Here is a 23,514-nt window from a genome sequence, read left to right as displayed (position 1 = left end):
ATCATAAAAATTATATAATATTTCCCACTGCTTAAAAACGACTGACATAAGAAATCTACAGTTCTGTCCAATCAGAGATCACTATCAGACACTATGAACGCTTCAAACGCACTAAGATGTCGCGCCTTTACAAAACGTCAAATCGTGAATGAACGGCGATGTTATCTTATTACAGCAACATCGAGAGATATTCTGATCAGAACTTTCACTTTTAACGTGTTGACAAGTGACATCATGTAACTAAAGGTAAACTACCTTATATATATCTTGCTTATCAAGATTCTTTCCGCACATGTAGCTGGTATTTTGAATTTATTGGTGAATAAAATATCGAAAGATTTATTTAGTGGTAAATTTTATGTACAAACAAAAAGTTGGAAAAAATTCGTCTTTCATATAGATAGTTTTTCATTGTGAAAATGACTTGCTTAAATTGGATTTAAGATGAGATTTTAGAGTAAAGCATAAAAGAAACTTCTTATCTCTTAAACAAATAAATTTCTCAGGAAACGTTAATAGGGAATAATTGCTACGTGCATTGCCATTTGCTTAATTATGTAATAAATATTATGTAAAAAATTCATACATTGCAACGCGACCTAAATCAAAAATTTGTAATAATAAAATAATGTGATAAAAACGGAAATAAATGAATATATTACAGTTAATTGGACATAATATCCGTTCAGGTGAACTACCCTGATATAGAATTGCCGAAACAGATGGTAGATAGATGTTTACTGACAGAGAGGAAGCCATTCGGATATCCCAAGCAGATAGTGTGAGGAACTACAACTGTATAATTAATGCAGGTAATCATGCGGAAATAAATAAACCTCAAAATGGTGTAGCTTTCATTTTCAACCACATATCTCGCTGCACATCCAATTGGTTGTTTTTTTTTTACTGTAGAATAACTGTCCAAGGATACAACAACTATTGGTTTATTTAGAAGTTAATGGCGTTGTTTAACTCCAGCATTCTGCAAATTACGTTGGAAGTTATTAGCATCTTAAACAAGGCATAAAGAAAGCAAACTTGATATTCAAGAGCATGAAGCGAACGAAGTTGAGGATAAAGGGAGCCAACTTATTTCAAAAGAGCTAACTACTTCGAAGGATCAAAAGAGCATTTCTCTTCCGCCTTCCTAAGTAAAACCTAAAGGAGTGTAGAAAGTAAAACTTCAGAAACTACAATAAACGTAAAAAAATAACGCATATTTTTATTTGATTTTTGTTAAGTGACGCAAAACACATAATTATATCTGTACCTCGGAGGGAAAAGGCACCATGTCCATTTTTTTCGATTTTCAGATTTTGGCATCATTTTACACATTTTTTGTTGCTCTTTCTACAGGTGCAAAGCACTATGTCCTATGTTTACTATTAAGCGATTTATGTATTTTTAAAACGCGCTATGATACTTCATTACTTAAGGGTAAAAGGCACTACATGGACATAAATTTTTTCACAATGGAGATCAAAATAAAATATTTTAAAATATGGGAGGTTAAGTGGCCATACCAACTGTAATAATTATGGTGAGAAGTACAGGAAAGAGTATAACCGGAAAAGTGGAACAAAAAATGAATTTGGAAAAATATATTTATTTGGCTCCCCTGTAAAATTTACTTTTTGTGACATGGTGCCTTTTCCCTCCGAGGTACAGATATATAATTCACATAAAGTAGTATACTTAAATGCACAGAAATTTCCTTCAAATTGAAAGAATTTAGAATTTAGTGTATCAGTTTTGTAGTGTATTGTTCATCGTTTTTGGAGAAGTGATTCATTAATCAAAAAGGAAGAAATATTATTGCCTATTTCAGTCATCATATTTTATTATTATTATTTTTATTTATTTATTATTATTATTTTTTTGCCAAGATTTCGTCCTAAAGACTCCAGGGATTACAATTATTAACAATTACAATTTGTTTTATATTTACCGTAGCTAGGTTTAGTTACCTAGAATACCGAAACCTAGAATACCTATTACCTAGAATGTCAGAACAGAAGAAACACCAACCTTTGATGTTAACAATGTAAACAATATTATAGTTGTTAACAAGCATAAACCCAAAAGATGACCAATCCCCAGATCGAAAGCTTGGCCAAAGTTAAATGAATAATTATGACTGAAATTAGCAATAATATTTCTTCCTTTTCCAGTATCGTTATGATATCGAGCTTTTAAAATTGTAAATTCTAAAATTCTTCCTTAAATTGTGTACATCAATTATTTATGAAAAAAACTTATGGCAAACCTAAGAAAATAATCCTTTTCTTTCAATATGAGATGGACCAATTAGACTAAAATATTTTTGATATAATTTTCTAAGAGTATTAGTTCTGATCATATTCTACTAACAAAAGTTCCCTATAATTTGAGCAAAACCGCAATAATATAGTTCAACTCATGACATCCCGAATTCTTATAAACAGCTCCTTCTCGAACCCACCTTAAAACGAAAAAAATTAATAGAAGATCATCTCATATACCCATGAATTATCATCAACAACGTCGAACAACACAGAATTGCTTGTTGAGCTAAAAAATGAATAAGTTTGTGGTGTACCGTTCTAAAAAACTATTCACTCACCTTTCTTCAAGTTACCCAGCAACAAATTATATATATTACTTTGTTATCTGTAATCATATTTTATTATTACAAAGTCTTCCTCCATTCTTGCAAACATGTAGAGACTGTTGTGAAGAAGAAGAGGAAGAGGAAACAAATAACTTCAAGATTGGATACTGTATAATCAATCTACAGAGGAAACCATAATGCGTCACAAATATTTTTAAACAAGAAAAAAAAATCTTTTTTCTCTCTCTGTTTCTCTTTTGAATACAATTCAGAAAATTTGTTGTGGTTAAATGAAAGTTCGTTCACTCTCTAACAAAGTGTTAAACTCCAAGTTGAAGTAGTGGCTTGATGGTTACCAACCAATGTTCGTTATAAACCACAGGAAACTTTCAAACGTTAAAATGGGTTTTGAAAAAAAAAGTTATTGAGAATATTTTATAAATACAAAAATAATCAAAATTATCTAGTTATTTTAATGAGAAGAGTATGATCATTTCCTTCCTTTCATTGAGTTTAATTGCTTAACTTCAAAATAGTTCTTAATGATGTTAATGTTTTTAGCAATTTAGTGCTGCCGTACTACCTCAAATATTATGCAGCCGTTTTCAATCAATTATAAAAAAAGCACACACCGTTCAAAGAACGGTCAATAATGGATTTAATGAAATACCCAAGAGTAATTACTCGACCAAAATTACAGTTAAATCCAATTGTGGTGAACCAAATCACAAAGATTTCAATAGCAATAGTGTGGATTATCCTCTTTGATTCTGAACAAAGAGTGATGAACTAGTTTCCTGTAAAGAATTTACCAACATAATTATCGAGACACATCTTAATACCAAATTAACTAAGAAATTTAGACTGACTCTTAAATGAGTATTATAGATAGAAAATATCTTTTCAAATGTGATCATATTTATTGGTTCATCTTATTTATGCTTAAGTATTAGGTAGATTGGTATGATTTAAGCGATTAAGAAGAAAAATCCAAAATCTTCTTAGATTTGAAACAGAAGTAAGTTCCCCATTTGTGATGTTAATATGGTTGATTGCCTGTAAGTGAAAACTTGTTTCCCAAACATTATTGAATGATCATGAAGTAGGTTGGCAGTTCTGAGTTGAATAATCCAAGCAATAATGAACGATTCGGGGAAAACTCCCGAGACCTTGAACATGATCATCTTACATTCCAAGCAGTCAGAGATCAATGGGGACAGCTTTTACCCTACTCGCAAACTTTTCAAAAGAAGTCCAGTATGAGATCCATATTGTAGATTTGTATTATAGTACACTGCAAAGATCAAAACAGAAACGTGAGCGACGCCCATGAAAGTCACAGCAACTTCATAACTATCAAAACACTATTTTCGATTCCATCGACAATCCAACGAGTAGAATAAGTGGTGTAGGCATCTACGAGTCATTTCCTGTGGATTCCAGAAATTTTATACGTTCTCAATTACTTGCTGGTACCAGGAAAATAGAAATCATGTTTTGAACATTACCTGATTGAACTACGATTTGACAATGTTTAGAAGTTTGACAATAACGTTTGGCCCAGTGAATACCGCAGATTGTATTCGGCTAATCTAGTTCCCTTACCATTGCTGGTGTATTTAAAAAGAGAAAGAAACAAATATTTTGAAAAATTATAACTCGGAAAATGTGTTCTCGTCTGGATGAGAATGGCAATGTTCCCATCTCATTTTCTTGTAATCATGTTACCCACTCAAGATGATGAAAAAGAATAAGGGTGTTCGTTTCACCGAGAGAGCTTCAAAAGCTTTTGATATGGCTTCTCAAATTCAAAGAAAAATAGTTAGCAAAACTTTCTTTTTCCCAAAGCAAAAGTAAGAATTATCTGAGTATTGGAATCTTAAAATTATTCAATAAGAAACTTTCAACAAACTTAGCAATAATCAATCTGAACAATGAACTAATCAATAAGCTAAAAATAATGATCTTATTACATTTAATCATTCAAAATGGGAACCCTAATTGCAAATTATAATAAACAATCACTATAATTAAAAAAACTATTAATTAAACAATTAAAGCTAAAAAAAGACAAACAACATCATAAATATTCATAATCTACACCAACAACTGGAGTAAAGTTAGCTAATAACACAACAAAACAAGTCTTCAGCAAAAAGTTAAATTTACATAATAAAATGGTGCAAATTAACATAGTTTGTTTTATAAGTGTTGTGATATAGCCGGAAGAAGCATTTATGTATTTTAAATTTAGCTATGTGTTGGTGTTAACACAGGGAGATTATGTAGGTCCGGAGACAAGTTCCTGGCCCCATATGTATGTTAGTAGGCACTTTCTTCAGTTTACAACGGTACAGACAGATATCTTTTACATATTTAATAGATAGTTATTGCCTTGTTATTTACATAGAAATTATATATATTTATTGACATACAAGTATGACAATCAATTTGCTGTAGGAAAAAATTTCTAAAAATAGAACTCCTTACCTTACATTTAAAGAGGTGGCGTTTCTTATTTGACGGAAGTTTTCTATATATTTGCTTCGAACGTTTTACTGAAGATATTTACTAGTTAATGTAAAACTATTTCGCGACAGTTTTTGTGAACGGATTGAAATTTCAAATGAGGTAAGATAAAATGTACATGCCGTTTGCAAAATTCTTTAATATGGAAGTGGCATGCTAATTTAATGTATAGAAAGAAAATACTGATTTGGCAGTCACATTTTCTAAGAAAACGGCGTATTTTCTTTAAAAAAAAAATGCCCAGTATTATTTAACTCATTTTTCTGTTAAATAAAACAATATTCCAAACTTTTCCGCTTCTGATTCACTGGTCACAATATTCACCGTTCTATTTCGTCAAGATTCACCAAGCGATTGCTTGATAGACTAAATATCCGAATGTAACAAACTAATATATTTTGAATCATGAAGTTAAAATTTATCGTAGATGAAATCTGGTGAAAGATTTAATCAACCCGGAAGTTGGCTGTGCCAGAATTCGCAGTGAAAAGGAACCTGCAGGCTGCGGGTAATGTTTACAAATATTGTACTTTTTTGGTGACACATTTACTTTAAACTTTCTAAAGTATATTTAGCTAAGGGTTTAGTTCCTTTAATCCCTACTTTCAGGAATCTTTATGCCCTTAGGAGCTTTCCAGATCCACACAAACAACACAATACCAACTGAAGAAGCTTTCTTTGGTTTAGCGACACCAGCGTAAAACCTGAAACATCACTAAGCACTTCAATGCAACTAAACGTGCATTTTGTACTCCATTATTTTCCACTACATCAGAGATCTTTCTCACGAACCTACAGCAGCCTACATCCATCTTTCTGTACGCCTTCATACGATCAATCTAACTCTTGGCAAGATACATTTAGGTTTTAATCTCGGGGGGCAAAAAATATCCACCTAATTTTACGGCCAGGGCTAAAATAGACATAAAGGGTAGCCTTCATTTGCAAAATGAAAGGTAAAATACAAGGGAAAAACATCGAATTGCCTTCTAGTTCGTTTTGATTTCTGCTTTTCAGCATCTCTAAACTGCTTTTATGGACTGGGATGAATTAAAGATAAAGATTACCCTTCTTTGGACAATGAAAGGTAAAATACAAGGGAAAAACACCGAATTGCCTTCTAGTTCGTCTAGGTTTATACAATTTCTGTCTCTGCCACCTACTTTTATGGCCAGGGCTAAAATAAACATAAAGGGTTGCCTTCATTTCGAAAATGAAAGGTAAAATACAAGGGAAAAACACCGAATTGCCTTCTAGTTCGTCTAGGTTTCTACAATTTCTGTCTCTGCCACCTACTTTTATGGCCAGGGCTAAAATAAACATAAAGGGTTGCCTTTATTTCGAAAATGAAAGGTAAAATACAAGGGAAAAACACCGAATTGCCTTCTAGTTCGTCTAGGTTTCTACAATTTCTGTCTCTGCCACCTACTTTTATGGTCAGAGCTAAAATAAACATAAAGGGTTGCCTTCATTTGGAAAATGAAAGGTAAAATACAAGGGAAAAACCCCGAATTGCCTTCTAGTTCGTCTCGGTTTCTACAATTTCTGTCTCTGCCACCTACTTTTATGGCCAGGGCTAAAATAAACATAAAGGGTTGCCTTCATTTCGAAAATGAAAGGTAAAATACAAGGGAAAAACCCCGAATTGACTTCCTGTTCGTCTAGGTTTCTACAATTTCTGTCTCTGCCACCTACTTTTATGGCCAGGGCTAAAATAAACATGAAGGGTAGCTTTGGCTTGGAAAATGTAATGTAAAACACAGAGGAAAATTGCCGAATTGGCTTCCAGTTCGTCTAAATTTCTAAAGCATTCTGGGTTATGATATAAATCATAACTATCAAAGTTGGGTGTTTTTTAACGTTACGGTTTTTCGTGCACTTTTTGACGATCAACCCTTATACGACTGTCCTACCGGGCTGTTTTAATCAAATCAAATTTGTAAATCTGATGTGGTTTGTGTAAACCTTGCCAATTGCACCAAATGGCCCATATTTTAATTGAGTTTGACATCCCTGGGTAAAAGTAAAGTAACTATTTTTTCAGGCGGGGCTTAACGTCCAGCTACCAATTAGGTGTCGTGGACGAGGGCAGAAGCTCATACTTTACTATAAAAAATTTTTTCTCACAAATAAAAAGTAGCCATACGCGGGATTCGAACTGTAGATCTCCCTCTTACAAAGCCACGTTCTTGACCACTAGACCAACACCGTTGGTCCCCTTTCAATAGGTTTTCATTGCTCCAGAACTTCTTCAACTGACTACCAATAGGTTGTGCTTCTGCCACACTGAGAGGCTAGTAAGTGAAGAGAAAGACTAAAAGGCACAAACTCGTAGAATCTCGTTCGGCGAAGTTTTCTCTTAAGTACTAAGAACAAAGAACTGATAGTAGGATAACTTCATGAAATCCCGTACCACTTCACCGAACCACTGACAACTTTCCTTTCAAAACGTAGACTCGGCTTTGCGGAAATCTAATTCAATATTTATTATTCAATACTATAAAAATATTCAATGCGATAAAAATTCTTTTTATAGCGGGTAACATTTTGATTTCATTTAATAAAAGAATTAGAAGAAGGAACCTTTCAGTTTTACAGAAAGGTGCCAATAACAACAAAACCATCTTACCGACTAAAATCTAGCTTACTGCTTAATTAGAAGGAATTCATTTTAATTAGCCTTTTATTACTCTCTCATTCTACTGTTCCTGTTATAATTAATACTGGTGAAAGATATAATATGGCAGGTTTCAGTAATGATCTCTTAGTCAGCTAAAAAAACACATATACTCGTATTTATAAACTTACTAAAGTTTCTGCACAAAACAATACGAACTATCAAATGATTATGATTCAAAGAAAGTTTTGCTTGCATATTTCTATTTACTGGGAATCATTTTACTTCATCTTAATGGTTTATAACACCAGCAAAGAATATGTCTTTTTGTGCAAGGAGGAGGGAAGATGAAAACAGAATTAGTTTGGAAAATCTAAAGAAGAAATGTCTTCTTTGAATGGATTAGTTATTAAAAATGGTCAAGGCAGCAGTGGCTATTAAAATTCTCTCTTGATTACTGCGTTGGTACCACGAAGGGCTACCAGTTTGTTTGTTTTTTCCTTACTTTCTAGCTTGGGATGTCAATAACAGAAGTTTGTAATGGTGTAGAAGGGAAACCTCGCGGAAGGTCATTGGCCATTATCCGTGAGATTCTAGTGACTGATCTAATGGCGAAAACTCGACGACTGCTTGGAAGACATCTCCACCAAAAGTAATGCCTAGTTATCAGGCGGACTTTACGTCCAACTACCAATTAGGTATTGTGGACGGAGGCGACTAGCAAACGTACTTTACTGTAAATTTCGTTTATTAAGTATTGAATAAAATCCAAGGCCTAAGATCGGGAATCGAACCCAGTACCACAGTACACATTAGCTTTGCAGGTCTCTCAATATATATGTTACACATAAAAAAGGACACAGTAGAACAGAAAAAACTCCACAAAGCATCATCTACTTCCAGTGCAGTAAGAGGAGAGAAGATCGACCTCTTATATCCTATTTGATAAAAACTTTTGACACTTCCGTATCAGGGGAGATGATAGGGTAAACTTGATGCGCGAAAACACTGTAACTTATGGACTAGGGGAAGTTTCTTCTTCACATGGATTTTTAGAGTTGTAAACATCTTATACCTGAGGGAAATAAGACCTAAAAAGCGGCAGAATCTAATTTAAAAACGCCCAAAATGAAAGTCCAAAAATAATTTATAGATATTGTATAATTTTATTAACAGACGATTCAAAATAAAAAAGTATAAACTAATCTCGCCATCGAAGAAGAAAAGTAGTTCTAAGATTGACTAATTTGGACTAATTCCTTCACTATACTTTACAGACTAGAAATATAATCTGACTCTAATAGAAATGAATTTGTTGATGAATAAGTTTTCAGAAAATGCCAAACTGTGCCTGTCAACGTGCGAAAACTACGCTTTCAATCACCAAAAAACATTTTCACAAAAGGCTTTTTCATTTATCTGGATTCAGGCACTTGGCCATCTTCAGAATATTTGGATAAAACCGGTATAACAGGTTTTATCAGGGCAATGTCAGGAAAAATATGGTTTTTGATCGATGACCGAAAGAAATGTACGAGAAAATCGCATAAAATATCGTTGATAATTTCCTGTTCAGTGGAACCAATCAAAATGACATTCCATTTTCAGGGTTCTACAAAAATTGCCAATATATATCATCTGGAGCACATAGCAGCAAAGCCAGTTCACACGCTGTTATACGTCCGTTTTTATACATTGCACCTCTAGGAACACAATCATCTGTGAAGTATGAAATATGGGTAGTGATGAATCTTTTATCTCAACCCCTAAATCTGCGGTCTTTTAGTGTGGATAAACAGAAGCCCATGAGAAATGGATATTAGATCAGTTTCTTATAACGATAAATGAAATCAAAATCTGTCCTGACTAAACTTACGAAAAGTCCAAAGGTATGAAATTAATTGAAAACAGTTTTTCAAAACTAGATAATTCCATTAGGTTCAGAAAATAGTTAAAAAAGAAGAAAAGCGAGGCATTTTCGAAAAAAGGCGAAAGAATTTTGAAGAGAAAAGATTTTATTTTTGTATTGTGACTTAGAAAAAACTATTACGATACTAACCCCAACTCATCATGGCAGCAAATAGTTTCATGATAATAATGTGCGTATAAAATTGTAGCACACTTTTTAGGTATTCATAAGAATACTATTGTATAAAAAGAAATATCGGTCTGCTAGAAATGATATAATCAAAAAAATGAAAGGCAATGTAAAAATAAACAATTTAAATCACCACAAGTGAGTAACGTGTTTTTGTTTGCAATAAATTTAGTTCGGTAAATGTTCACTCTAATTCTACATTATACATTCTTGGCCATGCATTGCGCTTCTATATATGGGGAATGGCATTACGAAAAATCTTTCAATACGGTACTAATGTTACTTTCTCTCTGAACTATGCAGTCACATCTCCTTGACAGAATCAGATCACAACTTCTCTACGTTAAAGAAAACATTTATCTATAAGGTGATGTTATTTTTAAGTTGTTCAAATCAATTAAGTAATAAAAATACTTTATTCTAATTTAACCTTATATAATTACAAAAATCTGAAGCAATGTATCTCACTTTCAATAAAACTCTTTTAAAAACAGTTTTCTTGGGTAGAAAAAAGTTTATTTAATAAAGTGAAAAGTAATGAATTAATTCTGCCTCTCTTGAGAGTATAACAATGAAACATCTGGGCATCATAACCGTAACGCATAAAAAAAAGTTCCTAAAAGATGATTACGGCTCTTTAGTATTTCATTGGACATCAAGTTTGCTTCCTTTAGAGATAAGAAATATTTCAATTTAAGCATTCTTCTTTCAAACTCTCTGACTTTTTTTTCGCTGGCTTTTAGTGTTTAAAGTGTTCAAGAAAAAATGTCACTGATTCTAGAAAAACTGTAAGCTCGCTTAAGTCCATAAGTGTGGACAAAGCATTAAAAGAAGTTAAAAATGCAGTTAGCTAAAATTCTATTTTGAAAGTATCTACCTTAGCGGTAGTTTACTGAGATGTTGGAGGGGTATTTGGTAGTCTCTTCAACAGCTCTTTATCTAGAAAGTCTGACTGCTCTGTCTAGGAAGTTGCAGCTTGTTGGAAGTGGATAAGAAGACGTTACAAAAGTTCAACATCTAGATTACTGTGAAACTAGGAGGAAATACATGAAACGATGCAACTAGTATGTAGAGAGCATTATCGAGAAGGCCTAGAAAACCCTAGGATCCCTATGATCAGGATACCCCTCCACTTCCTTCTAGAAAGCAATTTTATTTCTTCTCCTTGTATTATTTACAAAACACAAAGAATTCCTTCACTTCCTTTGCTAAGTATGAGTGAATATTTATATTGATTATTTATGGACAGGAAAGGTGAAGTTTTAAAATCAGGGAATCGTTCACGCTTGGAATTTGTTTCATGTTTGATGCAGCCGTTGTTTCAATTAATTTATTTATTCATATTTTTTTGGCTGTAAATCAGAAAATAATAAAGAAACAATTGTTTTAGTAGAATATAGAGAGGAAATTTAATAAATAAAACAAAATATCTTCACGCGTCAGTGTATTACTTCCTTATGATCAAATTGTCAGCAGTAATTTACATTTCTGCCAATATGTAAACACGTTTCAAGGTAAACAACTGCTTTCATTAAACATTAACGTATCATTTTTTTAAATAACCAACTATAATTAAATCAAAACATCTGTTGTTATTGTAAAACTTCAACAATCTTTATGAATAATAGAGTTTATTATGTTTGTTGTACCTACTTTAACTTTATGTCCAATAAAAATTATTGTACTTATAAACAGTAAAATATTCTAGGTCAAAAATGTCATTATTGTAAATACTTTGAAATTTATTCTTTCTAAAATATGGCAGGAATTTCATTTTCAACCAAATGAAATAAATAAGTTAAATCTTCTTCACCAAATGAAGAGCCTCATTGATCATTATCAACTATCTTCGTTCTCCTCCTCATAAAGGGCGTTTCAATGATAAAAAAGGGAAAGGATGCTGCCTCCGAGCAGAAACTGGTTAGTACACTTCTTCAAAAATGCTTCACCAGTAATGAGTCACATTTATACTAGTAATTTAATAGCGAAAAGGTGAACAATCGAGCTAATTATTTTAATTGAGAAATAATCACACAATGCACTTTTAATTATTCAACGTTTATCGCATTACTTTCGTACTAATTCTGGAACTCAGTCTACTTAAATGAACTTCGGTTTGGGTAAAGCAACAAACAGTTTAAGAAACTCCTTATTTTGGTTCTTGGTTTCGTTCTTGTACAAGCAGCTTTGTTCTTGGCCAGCCATCATACGTTTTAGCGAAAGAATATTTGATATTATCTTTACAGATCTTCCTTTAGATACATCATACTTTTTCTTTTGCATTTAATGTTCTCCGGCCGACTCTGTTTCTACAAACTCAGTTGAAATGTCCAGGACTGCCTTAAGTGTTACTCTTTAATGATTACTAGTACGTTATAACCTATTGTTGTCCCTTCTCTACTCTTGTACTCGTATATCTTACTTGCACTGCCTAGTATTTAGAGAAAGGCTTCTACGCCAAAACAGTTTATCAGTTCTTCATCTTTCTTAACCCTTTTAGTACCGGCGAAAAGAACGTGCCTAAGCGAACAATACCGGGCCGAATCGGCGAATTTGCAGAAGTTTGCGAAAATGCTCGTAAAAACGAAAGTAGAAGTGATATTTACAAAATATAAAAAGCAGCATATTCGGAAATAATGGGAGAATAAAACGATACGAATTGTGTTTCATTATTTGTTGAAAATCATAAGAATAACATGAACATAAGACTTAACAAAAATCGTACAAAAGTGATTTCTCTTTTTCAAATGGTAATTGCACATAAAAAAAAGTCATCATTTGGTCATAGCTCTATATACATCTTTTAGTATAATGTATAGACATTATTATTGTCAATAATTCGCACTAATTCTGCGTCATCCATGTTCATAACAGGGTATAATTTTTTCAAAAAGGTATCAACAAAACTGACAAAATTTTCTACTGCTAATTGTGTCTCTATGAAAACTTTGACGGTTTTTGAATACTGACTGCACGTTAGAAGGATCAAGAAAGACTGAAAAAGATTTTAGGCTTGCCGAGTCGATGCACGCATGCCACTTGAATACTCCGATAACTATCATAAACATCATAAAGATTGCGATTACGGTCCAGAGAAACTATCCCGTGTCGACGAATATCCGAGGGATATCCCGGGTCCCGTTTCTATCTTATCACTCTAACATATACAAACCCGCGGCACTAATCAGCATAAAATATTGTAGAGAGAGCGGAAACGGGCGAGGACGGTCGTACGCCGAAACGGGGGACCCGCTAGTATAGCCCGAGTCAGTGTGACCTGCGAGCCGGAAGTTCGTCACGGTCGTCCTGGTGTCAACCTGGTTGAGAGAGAGACTATTCTTAGTTGCTATTAATACGTATGTGTGTAAAGAGTTTTCGTTTATTTGTAATAAAGTTTCGTTTCGTTTACGTTGGTTTCCTTCCGTACCTTCCCCCTCCCTACAATATAACAAAAAGTTAAATCTAATAACCATTTTTTCACTTGTGTTGCATCGAATATGAACCATTTTAACATTTTATAAAGTTATTTTGAAACACAGACCTCTTGTGATGAGTACAATAAGGCCCCAACGGAGGCGCAACGATATATCGTCGTTGGTATTTTTGGCAAGTACTAAAAGGGTTAATGAAGGTGCCTACCCTCCAAGACAATTAAACAATTCAGCAATCTTCTCTTTTATTTCTAAAAATCTCGTCTTGCATCCTTGAATTTGAATTTAAGTACTTGATCCATTCTTTTTACTGTCCTCTAGCAACTAACACTTTATTCTCGCAGTTTTTAGAATTGACAGGAGCGGATGCTATTTTAAAAATTGGCTTATCATTAATATAGTCAGGGCTTGACGTCAAACTACTAATTAATATTTAATATGTCTCACAATTTATTAGGAGAGGACTCGAAGATAGAAGTGGAAATATAGTAATTACAGATTAATAAATCTCTTTCTCAGCGAAATATTTTCAATAGTATGAAATTTTAAAGAAAAAAAATCTCTGTTTAAGAATGTTCTTGCCCGAAAATGCAGCTTCATTCCCAACAGTTAATGTTGGATACACTCAAATCCCTGTGTAAAAAGAAGAATGCGTTTATGTTTAACTTTCCAACATTTAAGTAAATAATTTATTTAATTTTCTAGTAAATTTACATTATTTAAGCGTACATTTTAAAAGTAATTAATGGAAAGCTGCTAACGAAGAAATAGACAACATTTCCTTTGACCTTTGTCTCTTTGAATGTTGAGTTCATGAGCATTGTCTGCTGCCAGTCCTAAAGTATCCACATCACCTCTTGACCGTCCGTGAAAGTTCACGATCTTGGGAGAGTAACATCCTATATTATGGGAATTGAAGTAATTTCATTATTCCTTTCAAAAATATTCAGTAAATGTAATATATTTCACAGTTGATATATATAATACATTAATTTGAAGCTATGGGAAAGTAAATATACTTTAACCTTTTTTTTTTTTAATTTTTTCTAAGCGGTCGAGGTAAAAGTAAATATTCTTTGGTAAATGTAATTAATTTTAAGTTCAAAATTAAATTCGGAGCGTTTATTTATGGCGTCCATTTAATATTGTTCAACTTGATTAATTAAAACCAACTTTTTTGAGAGAGCATAAAACGAAATATTTTCAAATTAAAAGTTTTGCCTTCTTCACTAAAGCCGAGAATGTAAAGAAGCTTTATTATGTCACTAAATGTTTTTTTGTGGCGAAAGGGCCAAGTTTTGCAGGCCAGCAGCAGTTTGAATTACTCATGCAATAAGCACTTCCGTAGTTGATGATGATTTTACTGATGGATAGCACCAGTACGGTAAAGATCGTAGGTAGATACTGTCCAGTGTTACTTGTCCATTTCTCCAAATGGAATACCAGAGCAATTAATACAGAACCATCTAATCAGGGAAGCTGGATTATTACTAAATACCTCGCATTTGTGTGCATAGGAGAACAGTAAACTAGGAAACATTACGGTTTACTCTTCTAGAGCTTTTGTTACCAGAGTTCAACGATAAGCGGTGCAAGTTTCATTAGGTTCGCCACAAGCAACACGAATTGGATTGAAAACAGTCGTTCTTGAGAACTCTATCTTTTACAGTGCTGTTTTAAATCAAGTAGTATATTTCTGCCCTTCAAAGTTACTATTATCTCCATTATTTCCACAATGAGTTCTTTGCCAGCAACTCAAGTTAATATTAGGAAACGAATATACAATTTTGGCATCAATGGCGGATGCCCTCCGACAACTAAAGTTTATCTTTCCTATTTTTTAGTTGAAGCATATTAACGATTTGTAAAGGAAGTTAAAACAACGGTAAGGAACTGGAGTTAAAACAAATTAAGAACAACGAAATAGGTGACTATTTGCCTTGCAATAATTTGGAGAACGTAAAATGAAACTAAAAACTAAATATTCACATTCCCACGAAGGTAATGCCATTATCAATGAGCATTATGTCTAATTCTGTGCTTTCTCAACAATATCTAAAAAAAAGAAGAAGAAGAGAGACATTCCTTTCTCCGTTTATGTTAAGAAAGGCTGATGGGAACTTTATAATGAAGGAGGAATGTGTTGTCAGCTAAATCAGCAGGATGAAGAAGATTCGTGATGGCAGACACACTGATAAGTGATGACCGAGAATCATGATCATGTTGCTGTTGTTAAAGTACTTCTAATTCGAATCCTTTTCCATGAACAACTTCTAATTCGAATCCTTTTCTATGAACATTATTGTAAAATTTATCCATTTCCATCATTAATTTTCCTAGACGTAGATAATTCCAATCTACATATATTTTGTATTTTATATATTTTGCTTAGGTTAAAAATAAGACAAAACTTTAAAGAAATTTCTCAATGGTTGTTCTTTTTCTTTATAAAAACGACATATATTCAAAAATTCTAGAAAAATAATTTAATTAATGGCTTTCTGCAAAGTTGCAACCTCCTAAATATATAAAAGACATGGAGTAGTTTGCAGTATACCATCTTGCAATGTTACCACATGTGTGTAACTTTAGTAAAAACAAAAAGAACCAGTTTCCATCATTGTATAACCATTACATAAGGCTAATTATATTAAAATAGCACATAAAGAGATGGTCAAAGTATAAATAATAAATTTAAGAACCATGGAATGGATATATAAGAACATTTAAATAATTTACCAACCTTCTATTCAAGATCTTTGAATTATAGAACTTCAATCGTCTATCTGAACCATATTAAATGACGAAACAACTAAACACTTAAAAGGTGAAAGTACTTTAGATTGTTGGTTCTATTATTTAATTTGGAGTAGATTTAGATCTATCATTATTACATTTCGAAATTTTTAAAAACATTTCGACAGTAATAGAACTCATACAGTTTTCGATTCAAGCATGTACATTATTAGGCAGTAATAGCAGACAACAATGAGCTTGACATCGTCAACGGGGAGAAAGAATTTAAGTTTCCTGTTTTAGAGGAAACAATGAACAGATCGAACAGATTCAAACTTTGTGATGCCGAACTGTTGCTCTGACAAAATTAATAATATAAGGAGGGAAATTAATCATTATTAGGGGTAATGAAAAACATCAAAGTCAGGCATAAAATGGTTTAACCGCAAGATTCTAATTATCCCCTTATAATCTGACGATTTTGCTTTCACATTATAAAGAAATGATCATCACTGACATTCAGAATTTTGATGATGGAATTGAGGCTCTATCTTTGTTTTTCTGCTCCCATTTTTCTAATAGTAGGTTCAGCTTCTCTTTTTTTTTTTTCAAACAGACTCTTTCTCAAAAAAATGCACGTTAGAGTTAAAGGACATTTCATGATACTGAAAGCGGCCTGTTTTGGATGGTTTTTACTGGTGGAGAGCCCTGAAAAAAGACTTGTTTTCACTCTTCTCTTGGAAGGAATGGTTAGGAGGGATAAGAACCTTATTAGGGAACGTTGGGCCCATCCGGATCTGCAAATAAAAAAATAAAATACTAGAGTTAAAGTTATTTTATCCCAATATGCTCGTTTGTAACAAAACCAGTTGACAAAACGAGGTAGAAAAATAAACATTCTGAAACTAAGATTAAATAACAGATATATTAGTTAAAATTTAACTCAAAGTAAAAATAGAACTGAAAGAAAGATCAGAAATGTAAAACCGCTGCACCTCCAAACTGGTTTTATTTCGCTTGTTTCTTTTCAAAATTCTTTTTTAACTTGTTAGAAAAGTTGGAATTCTTTTAGAAGAAATATCCTGTTGGTAGACTGATAAACAATTCTTTAAATGAAGTAAACAAACATGTCTTCTCTTATTTTATTTTAACAGTATTATTTAATTCGAATCAGCATTCTTCATTTTGAAGTGGTACTTATGGAATTGTTTCTCTTAAACTCTACAAAAAAAATTATTTCTTCAAAAATTAATGATCTGAATGGCTGGAAATTATTCTTCGTCTTTGAGGCTACTGAGCTACCTATCGTCTTTTCAAATTAGTAAAACGCTAATTTTGTGTTCCATTCAAAGCTTATCAATTTGTACGAACATAACATGGGAATTTTCCTATTTAAATCTTCACAGAGAGGATTTTGAATGCTTAATACAATGCAGACCATCTGTTCCATCGATTTTCAATCAATTAATTCATCAATAATCAATTATCAAGTTTCGCTTTTCTTATATATAATCTGAAGAAGAAGAAGAAGAAGTCTTAAGGGCAGGTAGAGATTTACATGTAATACAGCTTCTCTGTTAACCGAATTTTCTACACTAAGCACTTCTCATAGACTTCTTAAATCTTTTATCTATTTTCTACTACGAAGTTTTCTACTATTCAGAAATTGAACTTCTTTTCAATAGTCCCTATAAAAGAATAAACTAAAGAATATCAGAGTGCACGCACAATGGCTTCATCAGCCATCGAATTTCTTATAACTAAAATACTTTTTACACCAGTTAATCACTAATTTCACAGAATTCCACTCAGTAATCCAACTTCAGACTTGGGAACATAATGTAACCAAGGCTCCAATCTGATTCTGATTAAATCATCCAGCAGATTTCACAGATAGCTAGAAAAGAGTGTAAATTATTCGAATCAGCATTCCATTTTATTTTTTATGTTAAATACTAGTTCATACTCTTAATGATTATAAAATAAATTTTAAATTACTTATATCCATTTTTAAAAAGAAATGTCCCAAGGACATGGAGAAGATTTTCTTTACATTTTTTACTTTTCATGCTGCTTTTAATTGGTAATAAAACACAACTTATTGGCAACTATAAAAATGTATTAATGATTCGATTACCTCTCTATTAAATGGTACAACAAAAAACATTGCCATAATAACTTCCAATTGAAATTTAAATGATGTACTTACATCAGACCGTAAAGGGAGATAATGGAGATGGAAGTAGATAAAAAAAAAGTGCCTGTAAATGGGACTTTTGTAATTAAATAGTTGCAGAACTGGTTCTATTATATAATAGTGAGTGTCAGCAGGAGAACTTGTACAGTAGCGGGTTTACACATGTCTGCATTTTAAAATTCTATTTACATTTTCTATCTTTTAACTTCAAAGAAAAATGTAGGAATAATATTATTTCCCTAGAAGTAAAACTCTAAGCAAGGAGCCTAAGGTTCTCCCCTCATTTCCTTGACTTTGGTGGTGTCAAGAAGAATAAGAAATGAAAACTAGTATATAAAATTAGATCCTCTAGTCTTGAAACCTAAATTTGAACATAGAATCTCATGGGTTACCAAATACTTATACCTAAAACTGAAATAGACAAAGAATATCGTCAAAGAAATTAAAAATATTTCATCAGTAGAAACTGTTGTACCGCAAGATAAGAGCTACAATTATTTAGGCATGCTTTCTAGAATGAAATAAAGGAGAACAGAGCAGGTATTTTAGAAAGAATAAAAACAACTGGAAGATACAAAAAGCAAATGTCTTGCAAATGCAGTCTGTGTTCAAAACAATGTTCGCTCTAGGGAAACATGAGCGCTTAACTAGTTCCTAGCAGCAGATATGCCCAAGAACTGGAGATGCCATGAAGTGGAAAAAAAAAACACAGAATTTAGGGAAGAGACAAAAATTATGGAATACAACCATCGGGAAAGTTATTTCACTGTTAATAGTAGTGAGAATAACTAGCTAGGCACATGAATGGAACTAGATACCTCATAAAAAGCTCGAGTTCAGTACATGGGCAAGTGAAGTGGACGTCTCTAAAAGAAAACATGGGACATACAACCTTCAGGGTTGCTTAGGATGAAGAACTGGGAAAAGGACTTAGAAAGAGATAAAGAACTGAGGGGCAAGCTTCATAACACTCCCAATAGTAGCTGCTCAAACAATGGTAGATTAAGGAGAAAAGATACAACAAAAAGAACTAAGTATTTTTTTTAAACACATACAGAGAATTTTCGAAAACATAAAAAAAGAAAACGTGATCTGGAAATACTACTAAATAAGATTTAATAGAAAACATTTTCACCACTCGTACATTACGTTTAATAATTTTCACCACAATTTTCAATAAAAAAAAGAAAAGTGAAACACAAAACAAAATGGTGAAACTGGAATTGCTAGATTCGTATCAACTTGTTTCGTTTTAACAGCAACTCAGCTAATGTCAACTTTTTTTTATAAACACGTGTCTCTCAGTTTTAATCAGCCATTTATTTATCTCATTCATTCAATTCTTGATTAGTACGTTTCATATTTACAGATATTTGAATTAGTCAAGAGTTTTAATAATATCAGTTTTTTTTAAAAAAGTTCAACATTTTTAAATTCTTATCACCACTTTCTCCTCTTCATTATGAAAACATTTGTCTGTTTACCTGTTTTTTTTTTTTGTTTTTTTTAAACTAAAAATTAGTAAATACAACTCTAAATACTAATTAGTACTTTCAAGTACGTTTAAGATAAAGCCTCTTTAGTTTTATTGAAAAGGAGTTGAATATTCTTTATATTATTATACACGTTAAATAAAGGGGTACCCACATCACACGAGTCTTGATTAATACAAATTAATTACGCCATCACTTCCTAATCGCTCACCTTGGACAAGTTACTTAAGGTCAATGAAAATGAAAATAAAAGATTCAACCAAAAAAATATCAAACGCTTACGCTGCGTTTCAATTGTATTTTCATTCAACAGAACAGATAGAGCATTATAATTGAGGCTAATTCTAGCATTTAACTTCAGTTTTTGCAATCATAGATACTTAGTTGAGCAAACATAGTGAATAATTATTGCGTAATCTGCAAGAACTTAAATCACCTTTTTTTATAAAAAAAAAAAAAAGTTGACATAGATTTTTGTTAATTCATATATTTTGTTCATTTTTGTGTTTGGTTAGGCAGAAAAATAGCTTCCGGAAAAAAAGTTGTTCTTAAATAAAAATAAAAGAAGTTCTGCAAATTTATATTTGGATTATAATATAGTTATTGATTCTTGGCTTAACTGGTGTATTTAATAGAGGAAAATTTGCTGATCCAATTCAAGCCAGAACTCAATTCGGCTAGTTCTACGGTTTTGATTGCCCTAAAGAGGGTATGAAAAACGATTTTCTCGGTAGTTTTAGCCATTTTGTTGATATCAGAATCTGCGAACAAAACTTCCGCAGTCATAGCTTACTTTTTTTTGCATACGTATTGTGGGTAATTTTTATTAAGACCAAATTATTTTACCCTGATGAAAATTTAAGAACAAAGATGCACATAAAAAAATCTCCGTAGCTGTACCACAAATTGGTGTATTCCAGAGGTCTACGACAAGAAAAGAAGATCAAATTAGATACGCATTAAATGATCTTTTATATCAATTTCTTGCAATTCCTACCTAGTGTACAATATGCGACCTCCAGCAGTTAATGCGTAATAAGTGACTCGTGCGAAATACCATATACATTGTATAAAGGAAACGTTTTCTCTAAAAGAAGACCTGCGAAGCTAATATGTATTGTGGTACTGGGTTCGAGTCCCGTTCTTAGGCCTTGGATTTTGTACTTTTACTATAAGACTACCAGTACAATAAGGTTCAGGTGCCTGTACAATAAGACTTTTCCAGTTGCAGTGCCTGGAAGATCAGGACCTGCTTCGACTAAATAAATCTAATCTACAACGAAATATGTGAAGCTTAATGTTTTGATGAAAAATATATTTGGAAAACTTTTAGATACTTTCTTAATCTCTTAAATTATACAGATAATTTTTTCAAATTTCTCAATAACATCCTTTCAAGAGAAAGTTTAGGAGCTCAACACTAATAGAAATAACAACCCAACAAATAAAAAAACCAACATCTTAAAAAAGGGAAGGGATTAGCTATGAGGTTAGCATACTGGACTCCCACGCGGAGGTCCCGGGTTCGAATCCAGCAGCTGACCCTTAGATTTTCTCTTCCTAGGAGCTTCTTACAGCTCACTGTCCGGTGATGGACAGTGTTGTCTGTAACGAGAGAACACTGTCCGGAGGCCGGCAGTGCACTGGAAAAAGCTCCGGGCGCTAATGACCTCAGCTGTTGATGCGCAAAAAAAAAAAAAAAAAAAAACATCTTAAAAATGATTTATACCACACTTCGCTATTTTTTTATTCTAACAGAGGGTACAAATAGAGACGTAAAAATCTTGAGAAGGTAACAAAACATTTATCTAAATTAAGCATTATCACTTTGTTCTTAAATAGCATTAGTAAATCCGCAGGGTAAGTATATGAATGAAACTTATCGTCTCCGTGTTTTGAGTTTTATTTTTCCAAAAATTTCCTTGGAAGAACCAAAAAGCCATCTTCTATGGATCTACAAATTATAAACTCTAAGAGAGAACTGAAGAGCATACTGTAACTGTATACCAGGTTTTGTTAGCTTAAGAAAGGTACTGAGAAAGGCCTACTGAAAGTCTAGTCTTGCAAAGTGGCAATGCAGGTTCTGGCTGATTGGGGAAGAGATAGAGTACCTTGTCCTCTGATATTGCGGTGGCTTGGCAACAGCGAAATACCTCCGACAAGGACGTTGAATGCTCGCGGGACCGACTTGTGAGAATTGGACTCTTGTGCACGTGTTCCAAGTGGCTGGGGCTAACCGCGGTTTATTTTGTAGAACCAATGGACCGCGAAAGTGTTCTATTTTCAAATGCACACCAACGTGAGGAAAGCTGTAGTGAACTAATGAGAAGTACTTTAGATTATCTAAGATTTGCTTCCTTGCCAAGATCAATAATATCTTTAAAAGCAAAACTGGAGAGATTGAAATATTTACTAGAAGGTAGGTGAAAAGATTTTTTACTCGTAAAGTATGTACAAATATTTTTCGTTATGTATATAATTTTATGTCTTCAGGGTACTGGCACAAAATCATTTGCAACAGAAAAGTTCGTCAATAAAATTGACAATGGAATTAAACAGAAAACTGATGCAAATGCTAATGCTGTAGAATGCTTTTAAAATAAATAAATGAGCACTATTCAATGATAAAAGTAAATTTAAAAAATGATTTACTGATTTCTTTACAAAGTAAAAAGGAAATCTGGAGAATATAAACTGAAAATAATAAACAAGCAAACAACACCTTAGCACTCGTTAAAAATGATAAAACATAAAATATCTTGAGAACTGCACGACCTTGCAAAGTTAGGAGAAGATCCCGTGGAGGTAGGGGCCAACATCAAGTTTTGCCTTAATGTTTACATCGTTTAGCGTAAACAATATCATCGGCTAGGCTGTTTAATTGAAGAATAAAATTGCTTTCTCATTTCCAAGGGCACCCTAAAATGCTGCGGTTTATCATGCTGTAAGATGCGCAATTCTACCCCATTTTGCTTGTTTTTTTTTTTTCATAATAAATTTATAATTAACATTTATAGGTGCAATGAAGTAAGTCACAAGCATTTCAAAATAGATCTAAAAACACATTTAGTCAAACTGCTTACTTCACAGGGTTTAAAGAAAATATATTAACTTTTCTATAACATTTCAAAGTTCGTAAGCTTGAGTATGTTTTGAACTTTAATGTTATTTCCCCATCATGAAAAATGGATTAAATAGTAATTTCTGTAAGGATCTTGAGATCCCATAGGTATCTCAAGCCTAACAACTTTTGTACTACGCAGAGGCTTAATTTGAGTGTGTACGCATAATACACTTTATACACAAGAAGCTTCCATGGATGATGCTGCAGAAATCCAGAACAGTTCTCTTGCTCGCGTGGATTTGTCTTTAGACACTCCATCTCAAATCTATTTAACTAACAGTCATTTATTAAAATTATTTACTCGTTAATTGATCTATCTAGAGCTGAGATTGATTTTTTAAAAATAATTCAAATTCTAATATAATCCAAACCCAGAAATATTGATTCGGTTTGATTAAAAAAAAAAAATCTGTACTAAATAAAGTAGGAGCTAAACACATTAGAACTCTCATAAAATACAAATCACCGGGTAATGAAGAATATATTTTATTTAATAATAATTGTCAAAAATACCATATCAAAATTCACAAATTATAGAATAACCAATTTAAGAGTTGATAATCACCTTATTCGGATCCGTGACAAGTTTCGTAGTTGAACCCATAGGAGTGATGTCTCGTCCCATAACGGTTCAAACACACCGGCCACACAACTTACACTAAAACTCCTGCTGACGAAACTTTACTACCAGACGCCCCT

General features: G+C 32.7%; 1 protein-coding gene across 1 annotated transcript in view; it reads right to left on the bottom strand.

Moving 5' to 3' along the window:
- Positions 1 to 23,514, bottom strand: part of LOC141449818 (sodium-dependent nutrient amino acid transporter 1-like) — a 115,455-nt gene extending 91,941 nt beyond the window's left edge. Inside the window, exon 1 of the mRNA XM_074119624.1 lies at positions 23,381 to 23,514. Coding sequence (XP_073975725.1) covers positions 23,381 to 23,440 — 60 coding nt within the window. The 5' untranslated portion in view covers positions 23,441 to 23,514. The remainder of the gene's footprint in view (positions 1 to 23,380) is intronic.

The sequence above is a fragment of the Rhodnius prolixus genome, unplaced genomic scaffold (assembly GCF_049639745.1).
Source record: "Rhodnius prolixus isolate KJV_2025 unplaced genomic scaffold, Rpr scaffold_2, whole genome shotgun sequence".
Taxonomy (NCBI): domain Eukaryota; kingdom Metazoa; phylum Arthropoda; class Insecta; order Hemiptera; family Reduviidae; genus Rhodnius; species Rhodnius prolixus.
This window is presented reverse-complemented; position numbering and strand designations above follow the sequence as displayed.